At 44.5% G+C, this 12,661-nt stretch overlaps 1 protein-coding gene across 2 annotated transcripts in view; it reads left to right on the forward strand.

Moving 5' to 3' along the window:
* The window catches only part of SH3RF3 (SH3 domain containing ring finger 3), a 256,892-nt gene that overhangs the window by 194,143 nt on the left and 50,088 nt on the right, over nucleotides 1-12,661 (forward strand). For both annotated transcript variants that reach the window (XM_075525148.1, XM_075525140.1), the window contains exon 4: nucleotides 156-527. In XM_075525148.1, coding sequence (XP_075381263.1) covers nucleotides 156-527 — 372 coding nt within the window. The remainder of the gene's footprint in view (nucleotides 1-155; nucleotides 528-12,661) is intronic.

The following is a 12,661-nucleotide window of genomic DNA, read 5'->3' on the forward strand; positions in this document are numbered from 1 at the left end:
GGAGCTGGGGTAGGCCACCAGGAGAGGATCATGGTACTTCGGGGATGAAGGCCCAGGCAGGTCCAGCAGGTGCCATCAAGCTGTGACAGGCTGTTAATGTCCCCCCTTCTCTTCTTTTAATCTTTTTTTACCTTTCCCTTTTCCTCCGCACACAGCTGAATGAATCCGCCAAGCAGCTTATCGAGATGGACAAGACGTGCTCGGCTGCCGCCTCCAGCTGCGACGTGCCGCTGCCGACAGAGACGGTGGCAGTGGCAGCAGCAGCGGCGGCGGCGGGTCTGGCGCCGTGTTCCACAATGGCTGGGGCTGGGGCAGCCGGGGCGGCCCAGCGGCAGGTGGAGGGCAAGAAGAACGCCAAGAAGCGCCACTCCTTCACCGCCCTCAGCATGACGCACAAGTCCTCCCAGGCTGCCAGCAACCGGCACTCCATGGAGATCAGCGCCCCTGTCCTCATCAGCTCCAGCGACCCACGGGCAGCCGCCAGGATCGGGGACCTGACCCACCTCTCCTCCAGCGCCCCGGCCCAGGTAAGGGGGAGTGGAGGTGAGTTTTGGGCACCCTTGGTGGACAGCGTGCCGTTGCCTCGCCTCTTTCAAAATGACTGACTCTTGCATGAAGCAGTTGCATGGTGCTGTCGTCCCGATGTGACAGTACTTGGCATCTGTCGTTCCCATCCTTGCATTAATCAGTGGGCAAGTGTGAGGAGACAGAGGACAAAGCCAAATTTGACTCACAGTAATGCAACACCTTTAAAAAAAAAGTAACCCTACAATTTGTTTGAAGTAATGCAGCTTATGTTGCATCACTTTCTGTTGTAGAAAGGAGTAACTCTGAGTGATCCTGTTACCCTGAACGTATCTGTTACCCTGCAGGGTAGCAATGTCAGTATGAAATTCACACATTGGGGATAAAAAATATTTTTGGAGTAATTATTTCCCTACAGATCACTGGAGTATGAGCAAATGTGCCGTACTTTGACAAGTATTGTACCCAGCGAGTAGCTGCTGTTCAGAAACACCCAAGGAGGTTTTAAACGATCAAATGTGCTGAGGGTGCAGTCCCCAGTCCCTCCCCCCTCTCAAAGGAGGGGGCAGAGGAGCAGCCTCCTGGACGTCCCCACAGGTCCCAAAAGAAGCTTCCAAGCGGCTGCTTCTGGGGACCTGGCAGAAACAGAAGCCAAACTCACCAGGGACGCACTGAAACCCCTTGCAAATGCCTGCTGTTTCTGTGGATAAGGGAATCCAAGTGGTAATTTGCAGTTTGAAGGCGTAGAAGAGAACGGAGAATAATAATAGTCCCAAACCTCTTCTGCCTCAGCCTTCCTGCTCAGTCATCTACACATTTGGTGTGCAGATTAGCAGCCACGGGTTCCCTCTACAGACCAGCTCCTCTTGGTCTGCGCTGCTTGTTAATGCTGAGATAACCTAAGCATGGCAGGGTCTTCCCACCCATCGTTTCTCTGCTGAAAAAAAACGCTCATGCCCTTTTTCTCTCCCTGGCTGTGCCTTCCTGCTTCTCACACCCGTGTCCCCATACGGGGACAAACGTGGATCACTTCCCACCCCTGCGGTGGCACAGAGCGGAAAGCAATCCATGTTACAGCCACTGGCCACACTGGTACGCGTGTAGATGGCTGGAAGAGGGCAGCGCAGGAAGGGGTCAAGCAGCAGACTGCAGGGACTGCCTTGGGCGGGAATGCCTGTCTATGTCCATTTGCAGCACTGGTGGGTCTCCCCTGTGGGACCGGTGTGGTGCCCCAGACCGCAGAGTCACTCTTGATGGCTGTGCTGTACTGCCACCCATGACACGAGCCCCCAGGCCCCTGCAGCGCAGGTTTGCAAAGACACTGAGGAAGGCAGGGTGCCTGTGTGCATGCCGATGTGTGCCACAGGGCTAGCCCAAAACGTGTGCCGAGGGGCCGCTGCCACAGCAGAGCAGCACCCTCTGCTCCTGCCTCAGCTGCTCACCTCCCTCTGCCACCCATCCACATGAAGGAGCCAGAGAGGCAGCTTGGTCCTACTGTAATTTAGCTCATTTTCTTCCACATGCCTTTTTTTCCAGGCAGGGTGTCTGTGCCGTAAGGTCTTCCTCCTCCTTTCAGCCCTCAGCAGGAGGATGAAGGTGAGGATATGGCCCCCGCACAAAGCAACGTGTGCGCCAAGATGGACTGGGGCATCTGTGAAGCAGCACAAGCACTAGACATGAGTGAGGGTCCCAAGCTTGTCAAGTCAATGACACCCAGGTTTTTGGCACTCAGAGTGACACATTTGGACTTTACAGAGATGTGACAGACTGTGGCTTTTCTGTTCTTGTGCTAGTCAAGGAAAAAACCATGCACACCCTTTGCTAGAGTCACGTGAAGACTCATTCTAAGCTAGTAAACCACAAAAATTAGACCATGAAGCAGAAAGTGCCTTGACTGTTCTCCCCCATTTTAAGAGAACAACTTGTGTGCAAAACCCCACTCATTTTTCAGACCATTATGGCATTTGGGCACAATTGGTAGAGGACGGAAGGGAGCCATGTTCTCTGTAACACGTTACGGTTATCAAAATCCAGCCCAAAGGAAAGTTGGTTGGGTCCTTTGCAGCAGATAGGAAGACATGTAATTGGTGTCACGGTCAGAAGCACAGCTAGGGCTGGGGTATAATGAAGCCACTCCAGTGTGTCCATGGTGGGAACAGGTTTGGGGAGTGGTTCTTCTGCCTCAGGGTGTAGAGCAGGTTTGCAGACAAGGCAGCTGAACACATGCCTCCTTCACTGCTTGGCCAAAAACTGTCTTGGCCAAAATCCAGGGAGAGGAAAAAGAGTCTTGGTGGTTCAGATCAATCTTAGTGAGAAGAGGTTTCCCTCTGTCAAAAAGCGTTATTGCAGCTCAAGGACCCAGTCACCCCAAGTGTGGCATTTGCATGTATGAATACATATCTCTGCTTTTGGGGGCCTTACTATTTGCTTTCTGGTTTGAAGGATTTAAAAATATTCCTTTGCAAACTTTGCTAGGAGTGTGGATCTGATGGGACAAAAAAGCGGATCTGACGTTCTCACTATATTCTCTTTACTGTAGGACTAGCCTTCAGAAAAATACCTCGCTGTTGTAAGAGTAGCAATAAAATCACAAGAGCTACCAACATGAATTCACCTGCTTTCAACCTTCTTAGTTAGGTCTACAAAGAGTCCAGAATTTGCCTCTTACAAAATATACATTAAAACTGTGCAGCTATATTTATATATCTATTAATCCCATAATAATAGGGGTTACATTTTAATTAAAAATGTCAGAAATCCAGTTCCTTCTTTGCCACCTGCTAAGACCTGACATGCTCTGAAACAATTAATGATGCTGCAGCCTTAGACAGAAAATCAGTTCAGCATTTTTCTTTTATTCATGTGGCTGAATGCCAGCCAGAGTAGCATAAACAAAGGGCCCCTGAGCTGTTACATCAAGGCGTTCTGGGCAGTGAGAATCTTGTCTTCAGATCGTTTTGTTCTAAAATGTGTTTGCCATTTTTAAGGTAAATATCCTGTATGTCTTGTTAGGGGTTTGACATCTTGACAACCTGTAAACTGACTCTACTGCTGCTTTGGAAGAGCTCAGGGGCGTTGCTGAGAGCATGGGCAGGTTGGTAGGAAGGCTGTGTGTGTAGCTGCCAAACTTGCTGGTGAGCTCTGCCGCAGAAATATGTCTCACCTTTTGTTTCCTCTCTTGAAGAGGAACCTCTCTGCCCTGCAAGTCATCATCACAGCCCTTGAGTGGTTCTCTGTAACCATCTCAAGCCTGTGCTGGTTTGCAGCAGCAAAGTCAGCCAAAGCGTATTTCTTATAGGGGAAACAACAAATTTACAGTTTCAGTGCTGACTATCTAGCAAATTTATGCCTTTCCTTTCACCATTAGCATCCAAATTTGGTTTATTGTATCTTTATAACATGCCCTTGAAATTTCCAGGCACTTTATCATTGTTTATTTAACAGATCTCCTCATAAAAAGAAATAAAGGAATTTTGTTCAGTTTAGTAGGTATGAGCTTCTCTGGTACATATCAGGATTGGTATTTAGCTTGCAGGGGGGGTTCTACCTTTTTAAAAGGTTTGACACTGTTTTCCTATAGCCTGTCCTTTGAACAAGCAGAATTCAATTACAGGAGTTCTTGAACGGCATCCAGTCCCCTACCTCAGGCAACCGGCTGGTGCCCAGCGAAACACTCTTCTTAAAACAAGCATCCATTTTCCTTGTAGACCTGAGGCGCCTACATCTGGGGCACCTGCTTTTTCTCTGCTGACATGAGAGGAAACAGAGACATTGAAGGCTTCTTACTGTAGGAACTTAAAATTTAGGTCCAAATTTTAGATGTTTCAGTAAATGTGGAATATATTCCACCCCTTAGAAGTTATTTCATGCATAGTACTATATTCCTGTGGCTTTTGTCAATTTTTGTGGATTGAAACCAGATTTTCATGCCGAGCTGACATGTTTTTTGTTTTTATGAGTTGTTAGACTATTATAAGCCTCCTGCTTCTCCAGGAGGGCACAGATTTATGCATATTGAGCACTGACATGAAGGCCAGAGTATGAAATCACATGTTGTGAAAGCACTTCTGCATATCATTAATTTAATAATTGAAGACTACAGGCCTTCCATAACATGTTTGTTGCTCTTTAAGCAGAACCAGCTCAGCTGTTTCCCAAAAGCCAAGATGCATTTTGAAATGAATGATGGTCTAAAAAACATCTTCATTGACTGCAAACCTAGGGGTACTCAAAAGTAGAAGAATCAACTTCAAGCCACCTCAGCTGGATAAATAGCGACTGGAAGACCACAATAGCCAGGATACAAAGCATTTATTTTCAAAGAGGCAATGCTGGGATCTTCATTCCGCTTGCAGCCGAGTTTACTTCTTGTATGCTTTTTGTTGCATGCTGAGTATCACTCATTAAACATAAGATCTCCCTCTAAAAGGTAATAGTGTCTGTCCGTCATGCAGAATGTCCTATCATGCTGGCAAAATGGATTTTTATTGAAGATGTAAGTAGTGCTGCAGGCCTGTGATGGAGCTGAAGCTGAATTAGGTTACTGGTGCAGAGGAGCAGTTCATAACTGAGACTCCCTGGGGAGCAGGGAAGGTCCCCCTGGACAGTAATCGTGCCTAGGCCTCAGATGGCTCGTCTTGCTTCCATTTTCACCCCTTATGAATTATTCTTCCCTGCTATTTGGAAAGGTCATGGGTCAGTACTGCTCCAAATCCCCTGGTTTTTAACAGAAAATGCATCTCATGAATAATGAAGTGTGGCTTTATGCACACCAGAATAACAGCTGAGTGAGGAAGAAAGAATCTTCCCCGCAGAAGGAAATTCTATGTGTGTTTTGAACAACTCATCACCATGCACAAGAAGTCCATTTGTATCTGTGAGTGTTAGTACAGGCTCCTAACCAGAGGCCACATGTTGAGGAAAAGCTGAGAACAATGTCTTGCATGCTCCCAGTCCCAAAGAGTATTTGAAATGAAAAATGTTCCTTGAAGTGTCTCGCTATATAAATCATTTAGAAGTGTGACTCCTTATCAGTTATTTAGAAGTGCTGAATTTTAGCTGAGAAAATGTAATAGCAGAACTCTGTTTGAGCCTTGGCTGATAACCTAAATGTGCTGACCATGAGAAGCATACAGATTATACATAAAATCCAGAGACTAAAAATGAACCTTGAATTTTCAAGTGCACAACAGGCCCTGAGAAAAGAAGAGAAATTCAGGTATTTTTCAGCTTTGGCCTGGAGTCCAAATTCTATCCAACCTGCTCTGCTGCTGGCTGTGAATGACAACTGACTGAACATCCATTAATGAGAGTGAGACAGCTGAAACCAAGGGCAGCTATCTCAGGAGGCTGCACCAGTCAAAATGGCAAAAAAGAAGCAATATTAGTCCGACCTTTGTTTCTGTCATTTACCTCAAAATATGTCATGAAAACAGCATAAGAGACTTTGCTGAAGTCTAACCTGAACTGCTCCATGGTCTTTGTACATTCCCAGTTCTATTCTAAATTATTTAGAACTGGTTCCAAACATTGCCTATTCATTGCATCTCTATTTTAAATAACTTTATAAAGAACTCCTGTTGGGGGTTTTGTAGGTGGGAAGGAGTTAAGTTTTTTTAAGCAGAGGGTTTTGGGCAGGCATGTAAGCTGCATTTTTTTTGGCTACCAATAGGTCTTTGAATATACTCTGTGCATATTGGGATATATTACATTACTTGTCAAAACTGTTGCAAATGAGACACATGAGCTGACTCAGTCTATTGACTGATGACATAAGCTACCGAGAATCCAGGTCAAAGCAAAATCACCTTTCAGAAACTACCAGTTTAGAGACAGTGTCTTCTCTTTATCCTACAATTTGCCTCATCACAAATACGTTTTGAAAGATTTTTCAAGAACCACAAAACCTAATTTTGTACAGGATCTAGGAAGAGAAGGTTGTGCTTTAGAAGGGTTATTCAACTGTGCATGAAATTTGTAAAACAAAAACAAAATATTTTTTTCCAGATGCTCCTCAGGGTAGTAACCCAAAAACATTTTGCCACTGAAATCATTTTTGCACAGGGCTAATCCTGAGGCTTTACACTACCTGCCAGTCAACTACTGATTTGGAAGCCTCAAGAGCAAGCAAGGCATTCCCTTGGTATTTACACTATACCACAAAATCCTGTCCATCCGGCACATGCTATGTGTACATGCATGACATTTTAGCAGAAATGACTGCGGTGTGTACTTTCCCTTTTTTGTTTGTTTGGGTTTTTTGTTTATTTGTTTACCATTACTACCTCCCTGGAGGGAGACTTCCTACAGGAGGCATTGCACAGGATCCCAATGAGTTTGTTGTGCAGTTATCAAAAGGATAATTATGAACGTGTTATTAAATTAACATCTTTTAGAGGTCAGGCTTTCACTTTAAGCTTTCCTGTCTCTCTGCATTTGATTTTTCATGTTCTTTGATCCCAGAATTGCAAGAATCTATTTACTATAAAACCATTTAAAATCTCATGATAGAGAGCAAGACACTGGTGCTCAGTGCTGAAAGGGTTAGTCTGAGAGAGAAACAAGGCTGAATAAAATATAATTCTCATGACGCTCATCCACACGATGCTTAATTAGTCCTCATTTGGGGGAACCGAGAAGCTGCAAACCAGAATAATCAGTGCTTTTATGGATGGTAATGTTAGATGAACATTTGGAAGACAATGACAAAAAATATTTGGGGGGTTTTTTTGCCAACTTGCAGCCATCCTTAGATTGCAGGATAGTGGAAATGGAAGCTCAGAAAATGTGTTTACGTGCCTTCTCCAGCTCTCTGCCTAGCTCCATGAGCTATTCACAGAAGACGTAGTCTAGAGTTTTGGCCTACTGTGAGCCAAAAAACAATCAGGGCCAATGTGGTGCTAGAACAGGCTGGCATAATATTCTGCCTCACCTTCATCCACAGGCGCAGATACTTACAGGTTGTAAGAACCCCTCAGTAAACGCTAAATCATATAAATTTAGCTCGTTTTTGCAGGAAGGAACTGGGTATTTATGCTGCTGTTTATGCAGCTGCAGCTGTTATCATGCACATTTGTTTGTTTTTTACACACATACCATTATGGAAGAAAAAGTCTTACTCTAGAATTGGTAAGTCTGTTTCAGCTCCCACTTTGGTAATTAGCATTTGATGAGGCTACTTGATCTTGCATGTAACACTTTTCATCAATACTTGGTGGCACTACCATGCATTAAGTGCTAATACATTATTTCTAGAAACATTAAGGCCTGGAGTGATTGCCACAGTCATTGTTTTATGGAGTCAGCGAATTAGAGAAACGAGTCACAGGAATCTTAAAGACCATTAGCCTATTTTTTGTGGTATTTCCAGAGGACAGTATGCCAACCTATGTGAGTTGAATATTTGAGTGTTTTTCTCTTATTTTAAAATAATATTAAAGAGAAACTTAAAGTAAGCTGTAAATATGCATTCAAGACATTAAAAGAAATTTTCCTGTGAATTAATGAATGTGATAAGTGCCCTGTGGTGAGACAGTGCTGGATTTGCTTTGAAGTCGAAATAGAGATTTCTGGTTGGTGATTTTCTAGATGATAAGAACATTCATCTGATAGCAGCAGCAATTATTTTTCTGTGAAGGCTGCTGCAACCTGCAGTATCATTGTACTCTGTTCCTAGTTTTATCACTGTCTTCATGACTTCTATTCCCCTCCAAGACTGAGTCCTGTGCTTTTGCAAGGCACTTCACTAATCCCTACAGGCACCATGTCTTTTCAAATTAAACCACAAACGTGGCCTTAAAGTACTTGTGAAAATCTAAAGTAAATCTACAAGGGAAAGAAAAAGATAGTTTATGCTGGAAGTCCAGACTACTAATTCTTATGCTTTCATAGAGGTGTGGATGGGAAGAGAGAAAGGGAATGAATTTGAGATGAAGTTTCAGCCCAGATGAGTGGTTATTACCTTTAATTTCCTGGTCTCTGTGGGCTTGTCAGTAATGTTTTGCCAGGCTGGTTGCTTTTAAATATATGTCAGAGCTGACACAAGAGGCAGCAACATCTCAGCAGTGTATTATTTACCCAGGAGTATATGCTATAAACTGTAATAGAAATATATCATTAACTATACATTAAAGTGCAATTTGTTTTGATGTTCCTGTAGTTCTCTGGCAAATAATACTTATCAGTTGGAGGAGGAATGAGATCCATCTGAGCTTAGACACATTGAGGTGACTTCTGAGGAAGTCGGACTGTTTGTTCTCACCAGGAAATGCTGACCCTCAGGCTGGACAGTCGTCTGCAAAGTTCATTCTTGTCAGCTAGCTTTGGCTCTCTTCGTTTCGCATGACATCTGAATGGTGCCTGGTGCTGTGACTTACTTAAGCATCTAAAAATGGTGTTGGAAATGCTGTGTGGGGACCAAGAGCAGAGACCCTGTGTTCTGCTGCTGTTTTGCTCCAGAGGACCGTGCTGCTGCTAGGACTAGATCAAGTTTGGCCAAGCCCCAAGATGCCTTTGTGCAGAGCCTTTCTTCATTCTTGGCCCTCCCGTAAAGTCTCCTTGTAACAGCCAACACGGAGACTGGGAGAAAGACACAGACGATTTTTAAGGAGGACTCAAGGCATGAGTTATGAGTTTCTATAAGACATTAGCCTGAGTTGGGGGGGCGGGGCAGGTTTCAGTGGTCATAAGGAGGCTGCTGTGTTTACAGTCACAAAGTCCTTTTATATTATTGTCCAGCCCATGGGTACATCATCACCTACTACTACAGAGTAGCTGGTGGTAAAAACAAGCGGCAGAGCATGAGCTGGGAGTGAAATATCTGTCACACAGCATCGTTGTGCCCGTGTGTATAGTCCGGCAGTTTTACTCAGGATTTAGCCTTCTGCAGTACAGGTGATGTTGCTGTGCTACTAACGGGCACAAAGAAGCAGGAATTAGTGCAGAGGTATCCGGAGGTGGTCTTCAGCGTGCCTTCGTGCAGCCACTTTTCCCTGCTGGCTGGCAGCTGTTGTCCCTTGGAAGAGAAGAGCTGTTGCTGTTGAGCTGAAAACATCAGCAGTGGTAAGTGGTACTCGGGGGATGCCAGATTGGAGTGGGAGCAAGAAGAAGTTGGATTTGGCTGTTTAGTGGCCTAAGTAAATGCCATGAGAGTTGGCAGTATCTAGTTCAGAACACTGCACACCACCATTAGAGTAAACGGCCTCCTAATCAGGAGGTGTGCTACAGTGTGATTACCCAGCAGGTCACGTCTGGAAACTCAATGGCCAAATGTTTATAGGCATTAGAGGATCATAAGGATACAGAGGGGCACCAAATGGCATCTTCAGAAGTGACTCTTATTACTTAGATTGCAATAAAATCCATGGGAATCAGACAGTGAAGTTCTTCTTAATGCCTCCCTGAGAAAACTCTGCAAGGTGCCTGTTTTTATTAATAGGTGCCCATGTGCCTCTTAAAAACCTGGCTGTCAGACACGTCCCCTCCCAGGTAAGGCTTAGCAATGGTGAGTAGCAGAGGTGGAAGAAGGATTAAGATGCAAATGCTGCAATGTTCGGACCCTCCCTGTGTAATGCCTGTGTGTGGCTGTATTTGCATGCCTGCTGCCACAGAAAGGTGGATCACGCAGGGACGTGCCATCAGAAGGGAAGGATGTGGCACACAGACCTCCCAAAAGGTATCAAAGCAGAGAACAAAAAAAATCAGAGCATCGTCTCCGACTCCTGTTCCCCTGAGCAGATGAAGAGGAAAGGAGGACATGTTTAGTACCTTGTTCCTTAGATCACAGTAGCAAAAGTACAACCTGGCTCCAGGGCTAAATAAAGAAGGAAAACAAACTAAGCCCTGCTATCAGCTGTGATGGAGAAAGGCCTGCTGTGTTCTCCGGGAGGATTATTAGTGTTACCAGTATCTGGGGAGACCCACATAAAATTGTATGAGCAGAAAGTGGAAAGGTAAACTTCCAACGAAGGTAATCAAAAGTATGAAGAAATAGAAGATTACTCTTTCACAAAATTCAGTCTCTTCAAATCTTATTGCAAGTATTATCTTGCAAAATAATCTAGCAATATTGTATCTTATAATATGAGCTAATTAGTGATACATAAGAGAGAGAACGGGACCTTGAAAGAGGAGGCTTAGAAAGCCTTCACCAACTGTGTCATGGACTGTAGTTTAAATGCAAAGCTAGTGAACATTCAGATGCATAGTAGCAATCAGGCTGCCACTGAGAGAATTCATCAAGGAGCACAGAGGCAGATGAAGCTGCAGAACAAAATACTTGCGTGAAAGTAAATGCCAAGATGTGAACAGAGGAGCTGAATTCAATGCAGTGGAAGGCCAGCAGGTCCTGTGGAGTAAAACCTGATGATGAAAAGTGGGGTCACAGGCAGACCGGCAAGTACACCATCGTGTCAAAGCCTGCAGGGGAGAGCAGATAAAGAAAAACTGGAGCACAATCAGGAAGCAGGCACCAATCTAGAGTTTGGATGCATATGATACTAGGCTGTGCAAAGTGGCAAAAATGAACAGTTTGTAGGGTCCAGGCTGGCACCAGATGCAGCAATATTACAGTAACAGGCCATAGGCAAGAAACTGAATGTCAGGTGGATAGAGAACGTACAGGACTATGGAGATTTCAGGATTATTCAAGGGAAGAAAGCAGCATTGTCATCTAGCAACACTGAATGACAATTACATGATGTCGTAATCCCTAAGACTGTATGTTAGCACAAACGTAATAGCGCATAGAACGTACTTGGGCTCATGCTTCCAGTAATATAGAAGACGCAGAAGCCACCACTGTCAGTGCAAACAGGAAAATAGATGATGCTTAGACAGCTACGCTGCTCTCCGGACTTGAGCTCATCTCCCCGCAGAGTCAGGCTGGCTTAGCCCAGGGTGCCTGCAGTGGGCACTCCCGGCTGGGATAGCAGCACCTCTGCAAACTCTGCCTTCACTGAGATGTGCAGAGAGAGGATCGCAGGAGCTAAGGAAGGGGTAGCACATGTCTTACACTGCTGTGATCTTCTCTGCCTTTATGGTTGCACCCTGAGGCTGTTCACTCAGCTCTGGTTTTTCATAGGTAAAAACAAAGTGTTTTGTCCTCCCAGAAGAGGGTGGGGACCGATCTGTTTTCTGTTTTCTTGGAGGCAGTTTCTCTAGCTCAGGAGCAGGCATGCACTGGTGGCACAACATGAAGAAGTTTGAACCAGCCAATTTCTCACTTACCTCTTGGGTGGGGCAGTTGCCAGGTCTCTCTGCCCAGCATCTTCCGCAATCCATAACCCCATTAACCATCTCAAAATAACAAATGAGGGATCATTCTCCAACTATCCCAACATTTTTGGGTGGGTTGGGGTTTTTTTCTGTAAGTTGATATTATCTCACTAATGTGACAGGCAGGATTAATAAAGCCTTAGTCACAGAACTGGAAAGAACGCTTACTTTTACACATAGGACTAAGAGCTGCCTCGAACCTTCCTTGTTTGAGCAAGCAGCCAGAAAGTGAGGGGAAATAATGAGAAAAAGGAGACATACTTGTCACTACAACTTCATGATTGGGCGTAGATGTCAGTGAGAGAGGAGACAGCTTGCTGCTTGTTGCCAAAAGCTATGGAATCACGGAGCAGTGTCTTCATATTTTGCTGCATGATTTCCCAATGATATTGTGTTAATATACAGCAAAGCAGTATAGATTAGCAATGCAATATCAAGACATGACACTGTAATAATTATGTGGGCTTCTTTGGAATGAGGCAACTTTGAAATGCATTAATTAAGTAGCAATATGTGTCTTGGTTTAATTCAGTGTCATTTGTAAGTGCAAAATAATGTCCCTATGTTTCTGTTCCCAAAATAAATCAATATTTACTGTCTGTTAGATAGCATTTGGAAACAGAAAAGCTGCACTGGAGGTCTGTGAACTGCTCAGAATCTTTGTTGTATGTAACAGGCTCTGTCTGAACCTGCAATTTCTGCATAAACTTTGTATCCTATTTTGTAGAGCCATTCTGCATATGGATGTGCATGCAACATTTGGTTAGACTTACTAAAAAAGTCTTTTGCTCAAGTAAACCATTACAAGTCCCATCAGCCCAGCTCTGCCCTGTCTTGCAGCAAAGATCTGTTGCTACAGGCC

This window comes from Mycteria americana, chromosome 1 (assembly GCF_035582795.1).
Source record: "Mycteria americana isolate JAX WOST 10 ecotype Jacksonville Zoo and Gardens chromosome 1, USCA_MyAme_1.0, whole genome shotgun sequence".
NCBI lineage: Eukaryota > Metazoa > Chordata > Aves > Ciconiiformes > Ciconiidae > Mycteria > Mycteria americana.